This window comes from Antedon mediterranea, chromosome 3 (assembly GCF_964355755.1).
Source record: "Antedon mediterranea chromosome 3, ecAntMedi1.1, whole genome shotgun sequence".
NCBI classification, from domain to species: Eukaryota; Metazoa; Echinodermata; class Crinoidea; order Comatulida; family Antedonidae; genus Antedon; species Antedon mediterranea.
Window position 1 is genome coordinate 30,266,017 of NC_092672.1, and position 26,810 is coordinate 30,292,826.

General features: G+C 33.0%; 1 protein-coding gene across 4 annotated transcripts in view; it reads left to right on the plus strand.

The window, feature by feature from the left end:
- LOC140045184 (uncharacterized) overlaps positions 1-26,751 on the plus strand; it is a 39,829-nt gene extending 13,078 nt beyond the window's left edge. For 3 of the 4 annotated variants that reach the window (XM_072089984.1, XM_072089986.1, XM_072089988.1), the window contains 32 exons: positions 792-980; positions 1,995-2,078; positions 2,222-2,515; positions 4,051-4,157; positions 4,871-5,098; positions 5,770-6,444; positions 6,735-6,917; positions 7,002-7,129; positions 7,627-7,790; positions 8,289-8,519; positions 8,686-8,862; positions 11,899-12,043; positions 12,740-12,909; positions 13,468-13,647; positions 14,017-14,151; positions 14,462-14,523; positions 14,758-14,933; positions 15,222-15,407; positions 15,960-16,078; positions 16,385-16,510; positions 16,714-16,993; positions 17,478-17,627; positions 18,726-18,928; positions 19,076-19,540; positions 19,815-19,955; positions 20,517-20,656; positions 20,934-21,063; positions 21,353-21,553; positions 21,734-21,903; positions 22,360-22,610; positions 23,201-23,401; positions 24,044-26,751. In XM_072089984.1, coding sequence (XP_071946085.1) covers positions 792-980; positions 1,995-2,078; positions 2,222-2,515; positions 4,051-4,157; positions 4,871-5,098; positions 5,770-6,444; positions 6,735-6,917; positions 7,002-7,129; positions 7,627-7,790; positions 8,289-8,519; positions 8,686-8,862; positions 11,899-12,043; positions 12,740-12,909; positions 13,468-13,647; positions 14,017-14,151; positions 14,462-14,523; positions 14,758-14,933; positions 15,222-15,407; positions 15,960-16,078; positions 16,385-16,510; positions 16,714-16,993; positions 17,478-17,627; positions 18,726-18,928; positions 19,076-19,540; positions 19,815-19,955; positions 20,517-20,656; positions 20,934-21,063; positions 21,353-21,553; positions 21,734-21,903; positions 22,360-22,610; positions 23,201-23,401; positions 24,044-24,108 — 6,156 coding nt within the window. In that variant the 3' untranslated portion in view covers positions 24,109-26,751. The remainder of the gene's footprint in view (positions 1-791; positions 981-1,994; positions 2,079-2,221; positions 2,516-4,050; positions 4,158-4,870; positions 5,099-5,769; positions 6,445-6,734; positions 6,918-7,001; positions 7,130-7,626; positions 7,791-8,288; positions 8,520-8,685; positions 8,863-11,898; positions 12,044-12,739; positions 12,910-13,467; positions 13,648-14,016; positions 14,152-14,461; positions 14,524-14,757; positions 14,934-15,221; positions 15,408-15,959; positions 16,079-16,384; positions 16,511-16,713; positions 16,994-17,477; positions 17,628-18,725; positions 18,929-19,075; positions 19,541-19,814; positions 19,956-20,516; positions 20,657-20,933; positions 21,064-21,352; positions 21,554-21,733; positions 21,904-22,359; positions 22,611-23,200; positions 23,402-24,043) is intronic. The other variant, XM_072089987.1, reaches the window with a different exon arrangement.
- The last annotated feature ends 59 nt before the right edge of the window (positions 26,752-26,810 follow it).

A 26,810-nucleotide genomic window follows, 5' to 3' on the forward strand; every position in this document is an offset into this window, starting at 1 on the left:
GTTTACCCCAATACAATTAATATTATCAACTATTTTTTATTAAATAAAGTTTTAAACAAAGCTACTGTATAGTATAATTTAAAAAACTAATTTGAAAAAAAACTTTAAATTATAAAATAATAGAAAATACACATTGTAATTTAAACTTTTGCATAGAAGAAGAGCTGTAAATAAGATACGATGCATTGATCCGCTCATTTGCATAATCAATATTATCATTGTCATCTACAAGAGGGAGACGCTACCAATTTTATTGCATTGTTTGTGTTGTCATGTTTCCGGTCACCTGATACAGACCTGGGAACAATGAGGCCACCTTGGCATATTGTACTGTACACAATATAGTAACCCCTCCTTCAAGTATTAGAGCCAGTGCTCAATGAGCTATATACTCAAATATATACTTGAATTTTATTTAATACCCCTATAATAATGGTAGATTCCATGAACCCTGCCCTCAATTGGTTGCATCCTGACACACAACCATAATTATTTATGTTACACAACTTTTGGTTTGTGTAAATTCACAGAATGATCTTAGAAAATAAAAATTGTCTGTAAGTGTAATGTTATTTTTAACTGTGACCCATCATTGGTCATCATCATACCGTTTTTTTTTTACTTGCCGGAATTCAATTTTACATTTTATATTTTTAACACAAAGTAGATGTGAGAAATGCTTTAAACTGCAGTAATACATAATGAAATTACTAGTTCTTGGTTTGTGCTTTCAGTAATACTTGGCCTTTCTGAATATTTTGATACTGATATACTTTTTCTTTCATTTCCAGCTTGAACAGTCATTTAAATCTGATGTCAACGATCGAGAACGTGAAGAACAGAACAAGAGTCTGGTTGGCCAGAATATTGAACTGCGTCGAAAGCTAGAAGAGGAACATTCAAATTACAAACGCAAGTTGCAGGCATATCAGGATGGTCAGCAAAGACAGGCCCAGCTCGTTCAAAAACTGCAGGCAAAGGTAAACAAATCAACAGGAGTTTTGGTTGTCTATGAGTGCCATTTACCTGGTTAAACCAACAGTGCATAGCCCTCTCTCCCTGAAATGAAGATGGTGGAATGTTATGTTCCTTCTACAGAGGGGTTGACTGTTCCATTGCTGGGTATTGTACGGGTGTTTCAATAACTTTTTTTATTCTCTCACTTGAGAAACAAGGGCTAATATTGGTTTATCCAGGTACAGTAAGCTAGGCATGAAATAGACTTACCTTAGTGTTCTGCACACTCTTTCCATTACCTACATACTTAGCTACAGTAGAAGAGAGTCACCATTTTATTGCTGCTGTTGCATACAGTATAGAGAATAATATCATCAGTAGCCTGATAGCCCTGTACACATATTGTTACCAGTACTAACATTTTTCATAATTATTGTTTTGAGACCAATACCACAGCAAAAGAATTGAATTGTTGTTGTGAATTTGTAAATAAGTTTTTCCAAACAGACACAACTTGGAGATTTAATATCAAACATTATTTATGAAAACTATTAAAAACAATTTATAAAAATAATTATGAGCTATATGAAAAATTGTTTTCCCCAAAGCTGGCATTTAAATGCACTCAACAATCAGAAAGAGATGACTATCTGTTATCTAATTAATAGCAAACTAGCGAACAATATGGATTGGTTGCCATAGTGGCAATCGCAATTTTATGTCCTAATAAAGTGCATTACTTTTTATCATTTTAATCATAATTTCTAATTTCTAAAAGGCTTAAGTGTATCAACCTTAGATTTAAAAGACAGTGTTCTTTGAATTAGCTTGTTATTGAATAGAAGAAAAAATAACTGGAGATTTTAATAGTTGACATTGAAAATGACTAATGGTTACTGTATGCATATACAATTTGCAAATCTATTTCTACACTACTAAAGATTTAAAATTTATAATATTTTGTCTTGTTAAATTATGTCATTGTTATAATTTTCAATACTAAATTCCTTTCATTTAAAAAAAATATTTGTTCAAAGGTTCTTCAGTATAAACGAAAGTGTGGAGAACTTGAGGCGCAGGTACAAGACAAGAGCTTGTCAGAGTCTGATAATGCTGCATCGGTAAGTGCCATTATTTATTCCTGTGACTGATTGCAATAACTATATTTCTGCATTGTTAAACTTTGTTAGGGTGCCAAGTCTTAGACTTGCCACCCTAACAATAACACCATGATTAAAATAGATAAATAATTTTGTTCATGTAGCTTCGTTCAACCACTGATGATCTGAAGTCCCGCCTGGAGAGCACAGAAGCTCGGCTACGCATGACTGAGCAAGAACATAGTTCAGATTTAGAAAATGCGCTTGTTAAACTCGAAGAAGAGCAGCAGAGAAGTGCCAGCCTGGCACATGTCAACTCGATGTTACGTGAACAATTGGACCAAGCAACCGCGGCCAATCAGAATCTCACTCAAGACATCAACAAGTTGACACAAGACTGGGCAAAGGCACGCGATGAGTTGGAGACGAAAGAGTCTGAGTGGAGATCAGAGGAGAGGGTGAGTACTACACCAGAACTTGGGTGGACAGTCAGAATGTCAAAGAACAATAGTCTGTTTCTTGTTTAAATATTATTTATGCTATGCATTCAATATTATAATTTTGCTATAAACTTGTTATAATAATAAAATGATAGTTTCTGTATTAAATATAGTATACATGTAGTTACTGTAATATTTCTGTGCTAACTTACTGTGGTATAATAGTTTAGTTTAGTTATAATGGGAAAGTTTAGGCGAGTGCCTTTTTAACCCCATATCAACTACATTGTGTCGATGCGATTCTTGAAGGTGTTAGTGGTCTCAGAATTAATAACGTCAACTGGTAAACTGTTCCAATGGTTTATTACTCGTTACGAGAAGGTATGTCTTCTACCGTTCAATCCTTTACGGAAAATAAGCTTGAAAAATCTCAGGTTATGTCCTCAAGTAATTCTGCTAATAATAACAGTTATTTCTGTAAAATAGTAACTGTACTTTAGTGTTTTGTTACATTCCGTATTACATTTTATTGCAACTTTTTATTCCAACATGTTCTAGATACCATCAACTAATTATTCCATAACAGTGTAACTTGAGTCCCTGGAAACGATATTAGAAACAAATTATTGTTGCCATTATTAAAAATAACGATGTACTGTAGCCCAGAGCGATCAATACATTGTTGCGTTATGGGCATTTTACTTTATTTGCCGGTTTCTTCCTGAATAGCATTTGATTATTGACTTTTTATACAGTTATTGTTAAAGTGCACAATTATTTACATAATAATTATGGCTTTATATTGACAGTACTTAAACATAGTTCCTACATATTTTATCTTAACATTTATGGAAGTGTACTTTCATCAAAATATTGATTAAAATTATAATAAGTATAAAATTCTATGCTGTCGGGCAATTAACGGTAAAACATGATGCAAACAAAGGAAAATTCAAATTAATCGTGTGCATGAAAAATAATTAAAAAAATGAATGAAATTAACTTGCCTCAATCATAAATTTATCATACTGTAAATGATCATAGAAATTTGTGTATTTTTTAAAAATTTCCTTAACATAAACATACATGTTGACTGTTATTATCAATAATATGAAATAATATATACTGTATAACAATAATATAAAAGTTAAAACAAAAAGAATAAAAAAAAATATATCTGCAAACCTACTCTTTGAATTATGTAAAAACCATATTTTTTTTTTACATATTGAACAATACTTTAAAATAAAATCACAACATTTTGTAATACTCTTATGTAATGTTGTTATTCACATAATTTTTAGATTAATTTTTTATTATTTTTTTTAATTGAATTTTGAGGACAATAAATCTTTTGTCTGTTAGTTTGCTACAGTAATTATGAAACTGCTGCATCATCAAGTTTATATCTTTTCAATTGAACTAATAATATTGATGGCAATCTCAAGTAGTTTCCTACAGCATTTAATAATTGTACGCGATATCATATTGTTGTTTTTTAATGAATTTATAAATCGCATGTATTTACGACATACTCAATCCTATTCTTGCAGTCGTTTAATGAGTATTTCAACAACGAACATGCACGACTCCTATCACTGTGGCGTTCAGTCGTTGGATTCAGACGTTCATTCAGTGAGATGAAATCGGCAACCGAACGGTAAGTACCAGATCCTCGAATAATTCATTTTTTGTTTATTTCGCATTAGCCAAATGATGAGTTTTATTAGTGTCACATAAAAAAAGATGTCTGGCTGTTTCAATTTAAATTTGCTTTGATTGTCTGAGCTTGTTGAATTAAATTATTTATGTGGAGTTTTGTTTGCTAATTTTTGAATAATAAAATTGTGGGGGTGTCACTTAATAACAATAATTATGTATCAATTGACAGTTTTGAGTTTTACAGTAAACAATTTAATAATAATAGTATCTACTTATTGGATTGTTTGCATTCACTCGCATTTATTTGACATGCCGCTAGCGTGACAGGAGTTTGTTGAATAATTGAATACAGTATTTAATAAACCACCAATAAACTGTGAGCTTATTTCAATTCAATTTAGAACAGATTTGTAAACTAAAGATATGTTGTGTCCCTGAAAAAATATTTAAAAAGTTTTTGTTGAATATGTCATTTGTCACACATTTGAAAAACATTTTTGTATGACAATACATCTTTAATGAATGCATCGTAATACATTTCATCATGAAATAGATAAATTATTTTCCCTTTCCTTATTTTAGACCTATATTTCCAGAGCTACATTATTTCCTTTTTTTTTCAGAAATTAAAATTGTTGTTTTACATTTTTTGACTGATTATGGTAGTATTCACATTAATCTTCCATAAAATTATATTTTTACAATTTGTAGGGATATTTCTCACATGAGATCCGACTTAAATCGTACTTCACGTAACATGCAAACTGCTTGTCTCAACCTTGGGTCAAACATCCGGTCGTCTGAACTGACCAGTGGTGCAAACGCTGAGAAAGAACGCTCTGACCGACTGGCGTTGGAGACTCAATTGCGAGAAAAGGTTAAAGACAACATGGACTTGCAAGCTAAGTTTGAGGCTGAGCGAGCTGATCTGAACTCAAGGTTGGTTTATGTTTACTATCAAAATGACAGTGTGTTATAAGGAACCATGTCAATAATTTTCTACTGCAGTTTCTGCAGTAAATACATTATTTAGCAAGTTTTTCTTTGGATAAGGATACACACTGATAATGATACACACAGATAATGATACACACTGATAATGATACACACTGATAATGATACACACTGATAATGATACACACTGATAATGATACACACTGATAATGATACACACTGATAACGATACACACTGATAACGATACACACTGATAACGATACACACTGATAACGATACACACTGATAACAATACACACTGATAATAATACACTAATGATACATACATATTGCATTGACTGAATTAACTATTACATTAAAACAAATTTAAAGTCATGTGTTACTGCAGTAAACAAAATTGTATGTAGTTACTGCAGCAGATCCTTTCGCTCCCAATTCAATTCACACACATTTCTTTAATGTCCCTCATTTTCCAAATAATTTACTACTATGTAAAATATTACCTTCCAATTATAATTATTAATCTGTTTATTTTTATAGAGCTCAATTACCAAAAAAATGTTTAAAATAAACGATTGATTCCTCAAATGTTTGATTGGTCAGCTTGGCCAACATAATTAATTCTTTGATTTTATATATATATTTATTTAATTAGAATTAACGAGTTGACTGTGATGAATGAGAAATATAAGATCCAGATAGCTGAGAAAGATAACTTAGTACACACAATGAACAAAGGCAATGATGATTCTGGAAAGACCGAATCCAGCAAAGATTTCCCCGATGGTGAGAACATGCAAGGGCTACGAGAGGAGTGCGAAGCTTTACATACCGCCCTCCGTGACATTGCGCAAGCTGTCATTCAAGATGCGGAAGATACGACCACGGTAGAGAATGCTAAAGAGGATGGTGAGATAACTTTCCCGACTCCATACGCCTGGTCCACCCCGATGAGGTCACCGTCTCCATCACGACTTCTGCGGAGTGGTAGATCATTGTCACCATCAAGACACTCGCGTTCACCTTCTAGGAACGCTCCTTCTCCAGGACGTCCAGGCTCGCCACAGTTTGCCGAGTCAACATTCTCTGCCGTGCAGGCTGCCCTGCAAAAACGCCAGCTACAAGTGCAGGAATTAAGAGCGAAATTGATCTCATCCAAAGATCAAGGAGAAGCACTCAAGAAACATCTTGAAAAGTCGGAGAATGACCAACGTCAGCAAGAGCGACAGAACATGGCATTAAATGAGGAACTTGAGTCTGCTAAACGGCAGGCTGAGGACATCCGAAGAGATCGTGATAGATTGAGAAACTCTCTTGAAGCTACAGGAAGGTAAATATGACTAAATTAGTTAAATAAAATTGTCCATGTAATATAAGGCTAAAAAGTGTTTTTCAAAAAGCTGTGTAATAATCATAATTATGCCAGGTATTGTTTACTATCTGAAAGAGTCATGCAAGCAATGTCACTATTGGCCAGACTCCTGTCAAACTATTTGTTGTAACATGGAATAAGAATTTTAGCAGAATAATCATAATTTATATTTTTCTGTGAGTGTGACAGCATGATCTGATAGATAGAATTTAGACAATAGATCAATATATTTACCTTTTTATTTTCAGTGAAAAATCAGCTCTTGAGAACCTGAGAGCGTCACTCAATGATCAAATTGAAGCCTTGAACTTGGAGTGTGAACGGCTACAAGCTGCCAACTCAGAACTGCAGCGCCAAAGAGACAATCTGGAGGATGAGAATGAAGATCGGGACAAGGATATGGAAAGACAGAAGAAGGAAATTGAAAGAAGGTATGTGGAATCTAGTCTTTGTTTTCTCCCAATTCCCAATTAATTCTTATACTATTTATTTAAAAAATTCTTTCTATGCGACAGTCACAAGTTAATCGATCAAGTTGAAAGCAAGAACTCCTCCTTGAAAGAAGAGATTGTTGCTCTCAAAGAAGCATTCAATAAAGCCATTCTCGAGAAAGAAGTCTTAGAACAAGAAAAAGCTGAGATCAGTAAGTAACACTATTTACTAATAATATTAGATTATTACTATTAGAAAACCAGTGCTATATATTTCAATAGACATCTGACAGTTATTTTACACTAAATAACATCAACACTGTGGTCTAAGATACAGTAATAACATTTTCTCTCTTGAAACTGAAAATTTAGGTTAGCAGTCTCAATGTTGACTTAGGCCTAAGGCTCCAGCCTAGGTCTTTATACCGCATTTTCCCCCTGGCCACTTATTGTTATTAGTAAATATTGTTGTAATCAATAGAGTATAGAAACTGCCTCATGTTTGCCATGTCAATATTTAACAACATTTGACCTTTGTACATGCATGTCATAATTCTTAAGTAAAAAAGGTATTTTATTATGTCACAATTAGCCAGTTATTAAAGGTTATTGACATATTAAAACCAATTTGTAAATTCAACTTGGTTAATTATTAGAAGTCTAATCCTTTGTTCATGATCACTTACTGTGCATTTCTTTAACGTTGCAGATGAAGCACTTTCACAGGTCGAAAGCCACCGGGCTGAGTTACAGCTGAATATGAACAGGCTTAAGACTGAGGAGTCTAGGCTGAAGGATGCATTGATTAAGATGCAAGCACTGAATGAAGGCCTAGGCCAAGATAAGATTGAGCTCAACAAGATTATCATGATGGTAGTTATTTGTTTTTTTAAAATTTAATATTTTAAATATAGTTAGAACTCCTAACAAAGTATCCCCTTAATGCTCTGTCTACACTATCAAACTTTGTACATATATGGACATGATGATGTCATATCACTACCATATTTGGGTACATCACACATTTTTGTCAAACTAGTTTGATAGTGTAGACAGAGCTTTATAGAGGTGTCTTCTGAATAGGCCATATATTTTTTCTTGTTCGTTTCATGACCAAGAGCCCATTCAATAGAGGTCTCTTCTGACAAGCGGTGCTCCAAAGAAGGGTTCTACCCTTATAGAGAAACACACCATTTGGTGATAGTTGTCTGTGACAGCTTTTGTCTCTCAGTGCTTCCTTTTTTTTTTCACTGAAAGGAATAAATACAAAAATAAATAAAATATACTATTTTTTTTTTTACTTGGTAACTGGAAAATTCCATAAAACAAACAAAAAACTAAAAATGATACCTGTACATTTATTTATAACAGATGGAAAGTGAAAAGGCTTCTTTATTGTCTGAGAAAGGTGAACTTGAGCAAGAGAAGTCCAGCATCCGAGAAGAGCTTGTCAGAGTTGAGAACGAAAAGATGGATACCGAGACAGAGAAGATGGGTCTGGATCAGAGCCTAAACCTTGCGGAACAGAGTAAAGAGCGTCTGGAAGAAGAGTTTACAATGATGATGAAACAAAAGACTGATCTGCAAGATAGCTTGGCTGTGGTAAGTCTTGTTGACACACGTTAGTAGTATTTGTTTGTTTTTGATCAGACTTATCTTTTCAGCCACTTGAAATGATCATACATAGGGGTTTTGTTTATTTCATTTGTACAAATAATATTTACCAGCCTAAACTGAAACTGTACTCTACATTTTTGTTACTAATTAGCTGGGTCGCCAAAAGAAGAGTCTTGCAGAGGAGTTGCTGCAATCCCGCCGTGAACTGGAGAGACAAGGAAGCACTGTTGTGAGAGTTGCTCGAGAGAAAGAAGATCTCACAAAGGAGAAAGCTAGTCTCATAGTCCAGCTGACAGCTTCAGAACGCGAGAACCGTGCTCAATCTGAGGTAAGTTGGTTCAGCCTTTAGAATAGTGATATTGATTTTGTTATAATTCGTCACTCGTCACACGAACCGGCGAATCGTCATTTTGGCGCGAAATTTTTTTTTGTATATTTCGAAAGTATTTATTCTAAAGAACAATTGATGCAAATATCAACTGCTTATCTTATTTAAATAATTAATTATTTAAATTATAATTTTGCGAATATATACACGAAGCGTCGAATATCGATTCGTCACTTCGTGTGAGTAAAACGCGCATCACGCACACTGTTTACGCGCCTCAATAAACGGCGAATATGCAATTCGTCACTAATTGCATGTGATCTGATTGGTTTATTGCATATCTGGAACATTCCATTTTGATGGCCAATTTTCAGTCCCGCGAAGTTAGATTGAGCATAGATTAAAGAATTTTGAACAGTATTTTACCCAGTAAAAACTGATTTTTGTGGTTATTGATAAATTATTTAGTAAGCTAATTATATAAATACATTTCAGGAAATGTAATGCAACGTTTCGATGTTTGTTCTTTCGTACGTTCACTCGAGCACTAGCAAAACATTACATTCAATTATGGCACTGACAACACATACACGAAACGGTACGGTAACGATTAGGCCTAAATCAATGTTATAGTCTTAAGTATTTTGAAATATTCAATTTTTTTGAGAATAAATAACCTGATTATTAAAAAGAAACATCAAATTTCACCTCTATTTTTAATTGGTAATGCTACTAAGGATAATAACTTTAATTTCTGTGTACACATTTTTATTAAACAATTCATACATTTTGATGTTAGAGTATTTATATTTTTTGTTTTTTCTTTTTAAATTAGATTGTTACAGTATAATTATTATAATCAGTGAGTCACCAAATATCTTTGGGGCATGGCTACAGGTATACTAAATACTATCATATACTATATAGGGTAGTCTGCACATTATCCTGTGATATGCCCTACAATAAGACCGCATTGCTACTGTATCACATTAAATTAGTAAATAATTTAAATTAGACTTTTAATACGGATATTAGAAAAGGCAGATAACACATTTAATGTTATTTAATAAATACTATATTGGCCATGAATGGCTAAATGATTGTAGGCCTAATATGTCGTCGTATTGTACAATGGACTGTTTAAATTATTTTTTAACTCTTCCCGTAGGGCCTACTAAGGGAATATTGAATTAAAAACGTTTATTCGAACTATCTAACATTGCCTTGCCTTATGTAGAGATCAAATAATGTATAAATTAATAATTAAATGAACCATGTTTCCGGTTTTCCATTATTTACAATAGCTAAAATGATGTTTGTGCATCAGTTAGGCTACTATAAATTATATTTTGCAACTGATTGGTGATTGTTCTTTTGCATTTTTAACAGAATAATTTGTTTACTTTATATTATTATCGTTAGGGCCCTGTCTAAGATGTTTACGTGGAACTGCCTATTCATTACCACGCAATCACGGCGAATACCGCATATTTCATAGTCATTGCGTAAGATTCTTGTTCACACGAAGTGACGAATATGCGTCGAATATCGCTTAGTTACGCGATACGCGGTAAATAATCTTCACACGAATTGACGAATGTATTAATTAAGTGATTACTCTTTAATTAATGAGTATATTTTTTTATGGACACTTTAAAATTATTCATTTGATATATTTTTACATAATTAACACAAAAATAATGGACATTCGCTTTTTTTCTTGCGAGAAATGACCGTGCAAAAAGTGCCTTTTTTACAATCGCGATTTTCTCGAAATGTACATTTTGCGGATTCGCCGGTTCGTGTGACGAGTGACGAATTAACAGATTATTATTTAAAAAAATACAATTATGTTTAAAGTTTAAAAGTATTAATGGTGTTGCTGAACCATACTAACCAAACTTTTGTAAAATAAAGTTTTATGCCAGATTATAGTTCCTCGTTGTGTTTGGTTATTTGATTTGCAGTTTTGCTGAAAAAACACAAACATTATTAAGATTACTATAATACAGATTTGTAATACGTACTTCTCCACCAAATATGCTTAATCTAAGATTAAGCATAATGGAAGAAGATTCTTTTTGGACACTATCAAACTAGTTTGACAAAAAAAATGTGATGTGCCCAAATATGGTAGGTGATATGACATCATCATGTCCATATATGGGCACATGACATTATATTGTCACATAAAGTTTTGAGCTTTATTCAGATCAATAAAATCGCGAATTTAAAATGAGAAGAATTTAATGCTTCATTGAAGAGAGAAAAAATACTGATGGTATATTTGTTTGCACACTTACATTATTCATTTTGCATGTAGAGAGAGCGATTGCTTTGGAGTGATAAAATACATCTAGAGAGTAGCTTTTATGCACACCAGAGTGCTTCCTCTAAGGCAGAGGTGGATTTAAATAGTATTTGCTTTTGCATTTACAGGGAAGCTATCTGCTATTGGTGGTGGAATTTAAAATGTAACATTTAATATAGTTAATAAATTAACTTGGGTTGACTAACATTATTTCTTAGAACAGTTTCTTGAAATTAAACTTCGGACTAATTATTTTGAGAATTGTAACCACCAGGTCTTAGTGGTTAAAGTCCATATTAAAATCTCTTAAACCTTTCTATACCTTCCCGCGATATAAAGTACAAGAAAATATCGTAATAAATAATACAGAAATGTAATTATTAATTTTACTATTTTAAATAAATTATTATAGTAAAAAAATGGTTTTCATCAATTATCTATTGTCTAATACTTTTATTAAATCTGTTTTTAGTATGTACAGAGTGCTTAGAAGTTTCACAACATTAGGCGCTATATAAATCCAGGATGATATTATTGTTATTAATCACCTGATTTTTAGTATATATATTCAATTATTATAACACAAATATTATTCTTTAATGATGATCTTTATTCAAATGATAATTATATATGATCCTTTTTTTTACTAACATGTCTAATACCAAATTTTTTTAAGAACAATGCTTTAGAATCGAGAATTATGTTTCTTTCATCGTATCTTTCAGGTAATTGCAGCTTTGAGTAGCGACAAAGAGAGCCTAGAGACTGCCCTCTACGAGATGCAGCAGACTGCCGTCAAGCTTGAGAACCGTAAAGAACAACTTGAAGCAGACGTTCAAGAGCTACAACTTTCTAAAGAAGCGCTTACAGGTAAATAGTATTATCTTAGTGTGAACCAGCACTTATACAACGTATGTAATGCACCTTATTTACAGCTTTAAAGTGAACACACAGAAGTATACAGATGCATCTAGTTTACACTAATGTGAACCAGCCCATATACTAACTGTGAAATATGCAAATGAACTATTTTGCTTTAGTGTGAACCTGTCTTTATACATGAAAGTATGCAAATGCATCTAGTTTACACTAGTGTGAACCAGCTCATATACTGTAAAATATGAAATGTATTTTATTTGCTTTAGTGTGAACCTCCATTATACATTGAAATATTAAATTAAAATCTAATTTTCTTTGATGTGAACCAGTTGATTTTATACATGCTGAACTTAATACAAACTTATATAAATAATAATAAATATAATCTATATTGCTGTAGAACACCTATTAAGGGAACACCTTTGGAATCCAACAAAGTGTCCCTTTATAGGGATGTCTCTAAATAGGGGTTGCCTGTGTTAATTCATTATTGTCTCATTTTTCTCTTTGAAAAGTGTTCCCTAAATGGGGGTGCCTCAAAGCAGGGGTTTTGATGTATTTATTGATTTCATCTCAGATTAAATACTATTATTTTAAGTAAATAATATTTAAGAGCAGCTTTATTGACATATTATTAATTTTATGTTAATTAGATGATTAATAAATAATCCTTTGTTTACATTTCAGTTGACCTTGCTCGTGTAAACAAAGAAATTGAGATCCTGACCGCAAAGAGCGAGCGTGATATTGAGATGCTTAACCAAGCAATTGCTCAGATGGAGAACGACGCTCAGATGGTGGCCAAGCAGCAGGAAGAAGCTCATGAAGATGAGGTCGATGGCCTAGCTAGAGAAAAGGTAGGCTGAATATCAATATCACAATTCTATCATCACAAGTTTTGAGCAAATCTAGCTACCGGCTACATTAAATATATATTCTTAGGACATCAACCTTTGCACGTTGCATCTTGATTCAGAGTTGCTGTAGTAATGACACAATGCCATCGTAAATCTTACAAAATTGTAGTAGGCCTACATAGTTGAAAGTCTTGATCAAATCTAGCTACCGGCTACATTAAATATATATTCTTAGGCCATCAAACTTTGCATCTTGAATCAGAGTTGCTGTAAAAATGACACAATGTTATTGTAAATCAAAATTGTAGTAGGCCTACATTGTTAAACTAGTCTGCTGTCTATTTCTAACACATACAAATCTGTCATAGAGAACTATAGCACATGATGTTGGACTGCATGGTTCACACTCAAATGTGTAAAAAAAACATGAAATAAGACTTCCTATTATTTGTGCAGTACATGTTTTGTATAGTCCTCAATTTCTGATAAGCAAAACAGATCAGCACTCTTTATAGCGAATGTGCATAATATTAATAAAATTGTTTCTAATTAATTTAGGATCGAATCAGCAAAGAGTTCAACGAGGAGAAAGGAAAGCTGATTGAGGAAGCGGCCAAGGAGAAGGAGGAGATGCAATCAGAGTTTGAGCTTGAGAAAGAGAATCTAACGGAAGAAATATCCAACCTACAGAAAGACCGTGATGAGAGTCTTCTAATGGCAGAGAACAGCAAACAACAGGTTATTGATTTTTTCTTGTTTGCAACATATTAGTTTTCTGTACAAATAATGATAATATTGGTTGTAGTATAGTGTTTGTAATAATTTCTCTACTGCAGCTATTGTCACTACAATATATGATTTTAGTTTGTTATGTTCCAATATAGAAGTTTATGAATAGTCATTGCAATAAACAGATTAAAGAGTAATATAAATAAAATATAGTTATTAAGTTATTTTTATCATCTATTTGAGTGATTATACATCTGAGAATGGCTGTTTACTATTTCATGAACAAGTTTTCCCCTAGCTTCATAATATATTTTACTTAAAAGATTTCCTGAAATTAGTAACTTTGAAATAACAACAATATAACACTATTATTTTTAGGCTCTCTCAATCGCACAACAAGATAAGAACCAAGTAGCTGAAAAGTTGAGCAATGCTCAGCGAGAGCTTGTCAACGCGTCGATGGAAATGGATCGACTCAAACGAGAGTCATTTGCTAGATCCGAACAAGACAAGGTATGTTGACAAATTTTAAGAATAATTAAAGGGACACCTTTGCAACCCAACAAATTCTCAGAATAGATGTTGGCTGTAGTTTTAAAACATACATTGTTCATTTCTTAACAGTGTCCCCTTAATAGTGTCTCCAAATACAAATGTCTTTACTTGTAATGTTTACCTTTTCGGATTCAAAATGTATTTTAAAGAATAAAAACAAGATTCCAAATTCCTATAGTGAGTGGATTGGTTCGCTTAGACAGTGTTGCTGTGATATACTAGGCGAATCTCTTATTACCTTTTTGCAATTTGCTTTGTTAACTTGTAGAATGCCATCACAGCTGCCCATGAAGAGCTCAAAGATTTGACCTCTAAATTTGAGGAAGCTATGTAAGTATTTTTTAAAGAATTAAAGTGACCTTTGAACTTTGCTTATGTCCTAAATCCCCTTTTGTTAATGTAAAATAGAAACAGTATGTATTTACTTGAAATCATAACATTTTTAGGAAAAGTGTAATTCTAGTGACTATTTGCAAATTTGACAATAAAAGTCCAAAAAATACATTATGATTTTTTATTTTAGTCAAGTCAATAAAATAATTAATTTGCTTTGTTTATTGGTAGGAATGAACGGGAGAAAGAAGCAAAGGAATTAAGCAATCAGATAAAGGATCTACAAAAGGTAAAGGAAGGACTATTGCGAGAGGTATCTGAGCTCAAGACTCAACTGAAGATGGTTGAGGAAGGTCGTGATGGGGTCAGACGAGATCTAATAGAAGCCCATCGAAAGATCAGAGAGGGTATGTTAACAACAGATACTCTTTTGATTTAATCATTTTTTTGATTTTATCCAATTATTAATCCATACATTGATATATACATTTAGAAAGGAGAATTTAAGATAACACTCCATTTACTCCTATTAAGGGGACACCATTGGAACCCAACAAAGTGTGACATTATAAGGGTGAAAATAGGACAATTGTCTGAAGTACATAGTAATATATACAAAGTTACAATAAAAATTTAATTAGAAAATGCGTACATTTATCATCAGTTTAAATATTTATTTTGATTTTTTTTTACAGCCGATGAAGGCCGGGAGTTATTGCGAAAAGAATCAATGGACTTAAAACGTCAACTTAACGATGAGGTGTTAGCAAAAGAAGCGATACAAATGTCTAATGAAGAGCATAGAAACAAAATCAAGAAAATTGAAAGTGATAGGATAATACTAAACAGAAGCGTTGATGAGAAAAATCAAAAACTTGAAAGTAAGTTTTATTTACACCTGAAAAAAAAGTATTGTTACAATAGTCTAAGATACATTGTGTCTATGCCTACAGCTAGCCTATGCATTCAGTCAGCCTAGGCCTAGTAATAGCCAACCTATACATTCAGTCAGCTTGCCTAGGCCTAGTAACAGCCAACCTATACATTAAGTCAGCTTGCCTAGGCCTAGTAACAGCCAACATGCATTCAGTCAGCCTAGGCCTACAGCCAGACTATGCATTCAGTCAACTTGCCTAGGCCTACAGCTAGCCTATACATTCAGTCAGCCTAGGCCTACATTCAAATGTTAGTAGATAGATCCAAAAGGTGGGAGGGTTAATTATAAATTACAGAATTGTTGTTGAAAACCCTTGGCCTTTGTACACTACGCTTGTGGACACATATTTACAGGCTGCCAGGGTGCCATATTCCTGTCAATTTTTGTTATATAAAATAGTGACATGAAAATTGATGCTGACCTTCTGAGAGAGTACACAAAAATAATGATTTTTTATCTTTATCTTTTATTGTTCAATATTTTTGTTTTACACCAGTTCTTGATAAAGATAAGGATAGTATACAGAACGAAGCAGTAAATCTACGAGCAAGTCTACGAGAAGTTGAGAAATCTAGATTAGAAGCGAGGCGCGAGTTGCAAGAACTTAGAAGACAGGTGAGTAACTTGCCCATTACAGAGGATGGATAAACTATTTTATAATTTATCATGCTTTTTTTAAACTGTCTCATTTGAGGCTTAGGGAGTGGAGTAGAAAGAGTCGTAAGTTACAACTCTGGCACTCCGTCAGTCTTGAACCCTGGACCTTGAGATGGGAAGGCAAGCACGATAACCACCAAATTACAGCTCCACTATATTACCAATTCTACAATGCATATACATCGTTTATTTCATGTAACTCTTTCAATTTGTTTGTAATATGTCGCCCAATACAAAGCTAATAAAATTACATATTTTGTTTAGGTGAAAACTCTAGAGGCTGACCGAACAAAGAAAGCCAAAGAAAACAAAGATTTACAAGGAAAACTTGTGCATGATAATGAGGTCATTGAAGATCACAGACGAGAGATATTTAGCCTCAAGCAAAAGGTATGCTATTATCTGTTGTTTTTAATAAATATCTAGATAAATTATTCTTTCAAGATTTTCCAGTTCATCATACAAGTCTCTAAAGAAAGTAAAATATCTTGGGAGATTGGAATAGTAAAAACTTTCTTGTGGAAGTATAATATATTTTATTTTATTGCATCCAATATTTGATTTAACAAATTTTATATTTGTTGTCTATTTAGGTCATGGAGACAGAAACAGGTCGTGAAGGTGCACGTAAAGAGGTACAAAACCTGAAGAGAAAACTGAACGATTTTAACGAAGAAGTCCGCTTACGAGAAAAGCAGTTCCACGCCGCTTTAGACGAAGCTAGTATGAAAGAACGCAAAATTCAGGAACGTCTACGAAACAGTGAATTGGCTTTGGATGGACTCGGTGGTGAATTCGGTGAAGTGAAGTTGAAGCTCAGTGCGGCGGAGGGTCGTATCAACGGCTTAGAAGCACAGTTAGCACAGATTGAAGGTAAAGAGACATCAAACGTAAAATCATGATGTGTTCACTTATCATCACTGCTTGTCACTTTTTAGCCAATTTGTAAAGTAAAACGTATGAAATTATTACTAAAAAATCATTAGTAAGTTGACAAATTTTGATAGAAACTTAATTTTGGTGCCATTGTTCCTCTTAAATAAAAAAAAGTCTTATTTATACTTTTTAAATAAGTAACTGTTGAAGTAACTTCCCAAGCTTACACAAAATAACTTTGAAATGTTTAAAAGTTTTAAGATTTGTATGCATGAGTGAATTTGTTTGTTTGTTTGTTGATTAGTTAACAACCTCTGAACTTTTACATTACATTGATTTTTTTTAAATTTATTCTCTATGAGCCAAGAAGGAAAGTTTTATGAGTGGTCATGTGTATGTGAAAATGTGTTCGTTTGTTAATTATTTATCGACCTCTGACCTCTTTATTGAGTTCACATTTTGATTTTACTTCTTTTTGCAGGATCCAAGAAAGAAACAGAATTCAAGTTAGGCAGCTTATACTCCACTCTAAGGAGGACACTTGGGATTGGTGCTGCTGGCCGCTCTCCTAGCCCTTACCGAACCAGAAGCCCTAGCCCCATTAGGAGACGCGGCAAGTCTCCAGTTAAAGGTTAGAATTAAAAAATTGTCACAAATATTTTATTACACAAAAACTAAATTATTAAGAAGTAGTTACACCATTCAGAACTACATCATTTAATTTTTGTTTGCAAGTTTCATGATTTTGAGTGAAATGTTTTAAAATTAGCGTGTTGAATGATGTGTTGCTTTCAGCTTTTTGTGAATGTTGTCCATTATTTAAATTATTATATTATAAATCTATATTATTATTTTGATTTATTTATAATTAGTAAACCACTTTACTAAAAAATATTATTATGTAAAATATATGAATATTTTGACAATTGGAATTTAGTTGTCTTTCAGACAAATATGGAGAAATACTATTTTTTACTTTTTGCATGTATAACATGTTGTATATTTTTAAATCTATTTAAACCATTTTGTTCATCTTTATGAATTATGATATTTGCATGCCACAATCACACATATAATTGCATGAAAATTGGGTTTTATTATACAATATATTCTATACAGATTATTGATATACAGATAATTCAGAATATACTAAGTTCCTAATTCTTTACGATGCTCTACTTGAAGCAATAGATTAAAATACTTTATGCCAAAGTTGTGATAACTTTTGCAAATACCCCAACTTCCAAATTGTATGTATTTATTAATTTGATGTTTAAGAGCATGAACACCATTGTATCACAGTGTGGTCTTTGACTGAAGAGGTTACCCAGTATAAATATAAATTTCAATCAATTCAATCAATCAATCAATATTTTGAATTTTGAATTATATTATTTTGCACTATTAGCTAGGGTTACCATGCTCTACTAAGAAACAAAAAGATTGAGTTGTGATAGATTTTGCGTATACCCCAAACTCCAAAATATTTGAGTTGAGATGATGTCCTGGATGATTTTTTTTAAATTTTCTATCAACAAAGATTTATTTCTTAAATATTATTTTGAGTGTTATTGAATCCAACTTGTCATTGATGCTGGTGTGAACATTAATTATCACTGCCTATTCATTTTTATCATGTAATATTTATTTTCACTCATTAAAATTTGACTTCATTATTAATGCATGGCTTACGGTTGTGGTGTAATAATACTAACGATCTTTATACCAGGTTTTGACAACACATTCACTACAACCACAGATGGACGTGGTAGCCCGATACCGACTACCGGATCACCTGACCGCTCTCGTAGCCCCGGTCGTAGTATGTCCCCGAATCGTCTTGAACAACTTGTTGCTGACATCGACCCTGAGACTCTCCGTATTGCTTTGCGAGATTTCTCTCAGCAGCTTAAAGATACTGAGAGAGATAGGGTAGGTGTTTAACTATATTGTTTTATTCAATAATTGTGTGTCTCACGTGATAATAGGAAGCAACAGTTTGTTAATGTATTTTGTTATTTCTTATATAAAAAAAAATATGAAAAAATATTTATTTTTATTTAATTATATTATTTTTAGGATGAAGCCTATGGAAAGATTAAGAGTTTAAATCAAGACATAAGTAACCTAGAACAGGATAGAGGGCGTCTTGAAATGCGCATGCAACATATGCAGAAATCACTCGGTGAAACCGAGGAAGGAAAGAGAGGAGCGGATGGCCGTCTGAGTAGCGCTCAAACTGCACTCATGCTCCAAGAGGAGACCATCAAGAGAATGGAGCGTGAACGTCGTGGGGCTCAAGAAAAGACCAGCGTTCTGGAACGATCGCTACAAGCGGCAGAAGGTGACAAACGAGTCCTGAACGATAAGGTTAACAAAATGAAACAGAATGAGCAGCGACTGGACAGCGAGAAGCAGCAGCTTAGGCAAATGCTGGAGGAGTCTGACAACCGTGGAACTCAACTGGAGTTGAAGCGCAGAGCTCTGGAAGGAGATCTTCAAAGAATGCAGCTATCAATGAATGACCAAATCACAGAGAACCAGGTTAATGCCGTCTTAATTATCTAATTACAGTCAAATCTCCCAATTCCAAAATCTCAGAAACTGGAATCTCCTACAAAACCAAACTTTTCTTTCATTAGAAAAACATTCCGAATACCAGACTTAACAGGAGTTTTTTAGTTAATTCTTGGACCAGTATATGTTAAATTCCTTTATTTATCCGAATGTATGAGGGCTTATTTCATTTCTTTTTTTACAAAATATCTTTGTTTAACAATGATTTTAATCAATATTATTTCTTTTTATTTTTTGATAGGTTCTTAAAGAGCGAATGGATTCCTTGATGAGACAGATCCAAGATCTTGAGAGCAAGAGAACATCGCTACAGCTTACTGTTGACAGACTCTCCACATCATTGGCAAAAACTGAGGAGGGAGAAAGCTCTCTTAAAGATAAGGTTAGGGTTTAAACGCAACTTTTTATCTTATAGTCTGGCAAACTCATTTTAGTAAATCACAAAATAACATACAAAATCAGAATTAGCTAGATTTTAATAAACCATCCTGTTTGATGCATACTTTCCAACCTACCAATCTTCTCCGGGCCCTTTTGCCCTTAAATGCTGCAAGTTTTTGTCTCAAGTGAACCTGGTCTTTGGCACAAGTTTTGCTTCGTTTTAAGATTTCTTTCCCAATGGCTTTCTCTTTTTCCACCATCTACCTCCACATTTGTTTAATATCCTATTTTCCTCCTGCCTTCTGGACACTTGAGATAAAAACAGTAATGGGTTTGATCAACCGACATCCCTCCTCTTACCCAGGCATTCATTTATGGAAGTACTGATTAATAAAGTGTATCTGTTTGTGAATATTGAATGGTCCAAAGACATGACAAAACTTTGATTTTAGGTGACAGAAGTTTTATTTTTTGTTAGAATCTAGTAATATTTTAGTATTATCATAATAATTAATGATCTAATAACTTAATTAATTCTTGATTTCTGTCTTTTGTTTGGTAGGTACAATCTCTTTCAATGTCACTTAATGATAGCACATCCACATCAAACCAACTTCAAGATAAGATCCAACAGGTACAACAGGCATTGACCAGCAGCGAACACGACAGACGAGTTCTACAGGAAAGACTGGATGCTGCAAGGTAAGATCAATATTCCTATCAATGTATCACTATCATATAAGAATCCTTTCTGGAATTTTTGCACTGATATCTTATAGGTTGGGACTATCAAGATTACTTGAGGTGTTATACCTTGACGGATAAAATAATGAATGTGCTTCTATCTAATAGTATTTTATGGTTGATATAAAGTTTGCCAATCACCACATATATTTAGTTTACACTCTACCACAAACTTTATATCAATATATTGATTTTTACATGCAAACTTTCAGTATTTTATTGTTTTCAATTTTAGGCAAACTGTATCAGACACAAAGAAACAAAACCATCAATTGATGGAGAGACTTCAGGCAATTCAGAACGATAACTCTGACCTTGAGGTGCGACACTCGGAGGTTGAGGCTCAAGTCCGAAATTCACAGCAGGTATGGGTTTAAGAATTTAAAATATATAGCGAATTTATTAATGAAAATATAATGGAGTTAATTGATTTCAAAGTTATAACTAAATAACTAAACATTATCAGCTTCCTTGTGCCGAATCTAACCCTCTCCGGCGTGGTGGTCTTGAGGTATGAGTACCAGGCTAGTAGTAATTAGGAGGTTGTGGGTTCGAGAATTATTTGCATTTTTTTCAGAAGATGTTCTTAATCTCTTAGTATGCTATTCAAAGTATGGAAAACATCTGACCAATTAAAATTGTTTTTAATTTCAGCTTTTGAAACAGAGACAAGAGTCTGAAGAAGGTGCCATGCAAACAATCCGTAAATTACAGGATGAAAAACGAGGTTTCCAAGAGCACATTGTTACACTCCAGAGGGCGTATGCCAATTTGGAATCAGAGAAGCGCGGAATAGAAAGAAACGCCGGTCGTCTTGAGAAAGACAAAAATGCCCTTAAGAAGACATTAGACAAGGTTAGATCATTTTCAATAATTCTTGTTGATTTAATAATATATTATATTATTTCTGCTGTTAGTCTCTAGTTTTAAAATTACACTTTTGGAAAAATGGGGTTGTAGGGCATGTAAGTGCAAGTCACACTTGTTTTGTAAGTAAGCATTTTTTGTTATTACGTAAATATTTATTCAACATAGGTTGAGCGTGAGAAGATCAACATTGATGAGGCTGTAATGCGTGTATCCTCTGAGAAAGGTATGCTGGATAAGACACTGTCAGGCCTAGAACAAGAGAACACAGACTTGAACCGTCAGGTTCAGACACTGCAGAGCTCACTGGCAGAAACTGAACAGCAGCATGCCACACGGTAAGAATTGCATATCTGACAAACACTTTGTTAATACATTTCTACCTTGATAACAACTTAAACCTCATCAGACTACTTTGTCATGAAGAATGCCTAACTATTCCAGTTTGCAGAAAATTGTTAACTGGTCTACAACAGTGAACTTTTCTTGCCAAACTCGGAGTTAAGCTCTGTCTACACTATCAAACTAGTTTGATCAAAAAAGTGTGATGTGGCCAAGTATGGTAGTGGTATGCTTAAATATAGTAGTGATGACATCACATGTCCATATATGGGCACATCACAATTTTTTGTCGATAAAGTTTGATAGTGTAGACAGGGAATTGCACAAATGCTATAGGCCAATGTTAAAATACTGCTAAAACGAAATACAAACAAAAATTGCACTATAGAGTTATCGTTGGAATATCAAAATAATAATTACATTATATCATACATACTCTTATTTGCTTTCAGCTTGATAGATCTCACCACCAGACATCGACAAGAGATGGAGATGGAGACAGACAGGCTTCGTGGAGCTCAAGTTCAAGCAGAGCGCACCCTAGAAACCCGTGAACGAGCACACCGACAACGAGTGAAGGGCCTAGAGGAGCAGGTATCAACACTAAAGGATCAGCTTAGTAAAGAAATGCGTAAACGACAACAGTATATTACACGCACTGCAAAGAACCATGATGAGATACAGGATTTAAGGAATATGCTAAGTAAGGATTTGTTATGATTAATATTATGTCCTCTCCCCACCCCTTCCTTCTGTGGTGATGGTTTTCATTAGAGCTAGAATGCAGGGCTTGAAATTCACACTAGAAAACTATAAACTTGCTTGTTGAAAATTTAAAAAACCAGCTAATGTTTGCTGGTTTAATTTACTCTTTAGTATAGCAAAACTATGCCATTAAAATGTAGCTTAGTTGCAATGTTAGTTGTGTTGTTCATTGATTATTTAGATTTTATAATGCAGCGTTAGCGACAATGTAAAACCAATTCAATTTGCGTGTACATATTAACAAAGCTCATAGATTATGCGCAGGCAGTCCAAGTTGAGCCATTCCCACAATTGTGTAATACCATTTTTAAAGGTTTGTTGTATCTTTTAATGTGCCGCTATTAAATACCTATTTTACCCACTAAAAATATATTTTATTGTTGTCTGAAATAACAATTTTACATTGAAACTTTGACCTTTAACTTTTTGGCACATTACTTCTTTATTACAGCTAGTTGTCAAATTGTAGTACAGTAGTGTGTAATTCTTTTTGTTTCTAAGCTGCTGTCAATGTTGCTTCTTTTCTAGGTGATTCTTTGCACAACGTTTCACGTGACCCAACACTTGACCCCCTACTCCTTGAGCATGAAACACGTAAACTTGACGAATCTATGGGATACTCTGGCTACGGTGGGGCATCACCCCCGGTCAGTCTGAATGCCTCAAGGCGCACTCGAAGTGCCTCACCGGTGCAGTTGCCTGCCCAGGCCACGTCCACCCCAGCTAGAGGTATGGGTTTCTGCTTGTTTTAATTTCTGGTTTATTTCTACTGCATTGAGTAAAATATTAGTTTTAGTATTTCAGTGTAATACAGTCAACTCTCCAAAAACCGAATAATTCCAGCTATAAATAATATATAATAAACTGGCTCAAATGTCCATTTTTTTTAAATGGAAACCAGTTTGTATTTTATACAATTTGAAGAGACTCGGGAATTATACGGGAAATCTTGTACAGTGCTGTAAAACTCCTCATTTGGGACACCCCTATTAAAGGGAAATTGTGTTGTGTCCTGAAGATGTCCCCGGGTTTTACTGTATTGAGATTTATTTATAGTCTGCCCAGTTTCAAAAGATTTGACTGTAATAGCAAGATTATTGTATTCCGTTTAGTAGAAATCTATCCTTAGTTATTGCATGCTTTTGCTATTTTTGTCTTCCGATGCTTTACATAAATAATTACTCGTTCATTTGTCTGACACATTATTCATGGTTGGATTCATTGCAATTCAATTCCAAGTTTATTATCCGAAAGTAATGATTCCAACATCTATAACTACTCATGAAGATGTACATTTACACACACGGTCATGCAAGTACGATTGTGTGGCTGTAATTTCGACAAACATTTTACATGTGTTTTTTTTCATAGGTATGCGTTCTCCGAGAGGCACCATTGGTCATTCTATGACACCAAGCAGATCTCTAAACAAGTGAACATGCAGCTGAACAAAATAGGTCGTCATTCATCAGTCGATAGAAGATAATTATTATTGCTAAACAGTACTTTAAAATATAAGAACCACTTCATACCAGTTTGCACCGGTTCTATTATGATGCTTAAAACACATTTTTAGATCTTACAATAATGTTTGTGCCTACTATTTTTTACTGATGTGTAAAAAACATTTTGAATGTGTCTTTTTTATGGATTTGCCTTATATTATTGAAAGATAATTAATTAATTTTTTTTTTATAATATCACAGTAAAATACTTGTATTTTGAGGTATTAGTTATCTATTATTATGACAGATTTTAACATATCATTGACAATGAAATATTAATAAATTTAATCACATTTGTTATAGTCTTGCACTTTAGTTAAAAAATGAATTATTAATTTTTTAAACCTAATTTCAATATTATTGTTAAACACACAAATCCACCAAAAGTTGTATATACATTTTAATCTTAAATATTTAGATATTGAATTTGAAATATGCGAAATGCCATACAGTATAACCTCTATTAAGGGACACCTTCAGGACCTATCAAAGTTTCACCTTAAAACTTGGTTCCCACTTTGATGACGAAGGTACAATATTAGTGAAATGCAACACAAGCAACAGTTCAGATGATCTGTCACATCAGGATTGGTCGACTAACTTCCTGTGTGGTTACTTTCTTGTGTTGTGTATAGTAGGACCAAGCTTAAGTGGCGTGTCCCGCAAGGGGTTGACTGTACTACCCCTTGTATGTCTCAAAATCGGGGTTCTAATGTTCAGTATAGGTATGTTTTGGGGAAACAATGTCTAAACAGTAAATCGTGTTAGTGTAGATAGTTATTCCTCTAAATTAATTTTACCTTGTCTGTCGTCATTTCTGTCCATCATTTGTGCCACATCACTTTCACTGTTTTGATTGTATTGTTAGCATAGCATAGCAAGTCAAACCAAAATACTGAAGGGTGCACACCCGAACCCCTGTCTGACCCCCTTTCTACCCCTGATACAATTATTTTTCTTTCAAATTAGAATGACACATTGGCCAAAGTATAGATAATAAAAACAAATTAATTGTAGAGTATGTATTTCTTGTAAAGTAAAATATTTTTTATAAATTGTTGATAGAAATTTTGAATATAAATTGCTTAATTAAAGGTTCTTATTAAAATCCTATGCAATAACTTTAAAACAATTAAACAAAGAGAACACCAATGCCTATTTTTTATACAAATACAAACACTTCTGACAGTTATCTTCACAACAAAACAATTGTCAAGTTTAGTTATTTAAGTAAGCTATCTTGCGATTCTTTCAGTCATTATGCATTGTCATGCCTACCTTTTATGTCACGTTATTCTGAGGTATAGAATTTATATCAATGGCCAACTTTAGGCTGTTGTTATGTTTTACAGAATCATATTTCAGAGTACACAGTAAAAGGAATTTTTAACCCTGTACCTTTAACATGTTTCTTTTTGCTGAATTCTAGTATTGAGCAAAATTATAGTATTATTAATAATATTAATAATTGTAGTTACTATATAAAATCGCTTTTTTTTTTTAATAATAGGGAACAATTGTTTGTAGTGGATGTTTGTGTTTTTTGCTTCAATAATACAATTTATTTGGAAACTTTCAAACATCCGTCCTTTTAAAATTGTTATTGTTGTTTTATGTGTGCTTTTAATGTTGTTTCACTAATGTTCCTAAATAAAATTCTGTTGTAGTTTGATATTAGACATATACATACTGTAATCATGAAAGAAACATTAGATTTGTTCTATCTTCAGTAGGGTTGTAAATTTTGTATTTTAAGTAAATTGTGAGTGTTTTATTTAGTATTTTTAGAATATAGTTTGTTTATATAGATAGTTGCGCTTGAATGCTTATTGTTGCATAGCAACTATGGGAAACTGAACACACCCCCACTGTCAGCAAGGTATCTATGAATATTCAAATTAGATGTTAATTATGAATATTCATTGTACTGCTCAAATGCGAGTTTGCATATATTGTTTAATGTTTCATGGATTTTCCTAAATCATACCACCTACTAAACCTTGGTCAAAAGTCAGAATTAATTTGCATAAACCCACCCATGCATAAGCAGCTGTGTAATGAGGTCATGAATATGCAGTGTGTGTGAAGCAAAACGCTATTTTCAAATAAGTTTTTTTTTTTCATTTTTTACACTGCTTGCTGAAATAATGTTGAGTATTAATTGTAATTGAAAAAGTATATTGTTATACATATCATTGAAGTTAAATGAATTGTTTTTAATTTTCACAATTTAATAGTGTTTATTTTCATTGATGAAAGTACTTTAATTATAACAATAACTGTTTTTTTATACTATACTTATTGTTAAAGTTATTTTTAATGTTTTTATTAAGGTTATTATCAAATCATTTTACAAATATTGTTTTAATTATGTTAATTAAATAATTGATATTTTGAGTCTTGGAACAAAAGTCACATGAACAATACAATTTTTAAAAAACGTTCAATGAATTGATTGGTTTATTTGACCAATCAGCAATCGATTACGTGTGACTATTGATAATGCTGTGTACGTTTGTAAGAGTAGTGTTATTTGCGTTAGACAGAATAATGAATAAAAGAATAGAAAGACAATCTTGTATTTTGTTATGTAGAACTTATTTCATGGTGTGTTCAGAGTTTGAGTATAAACA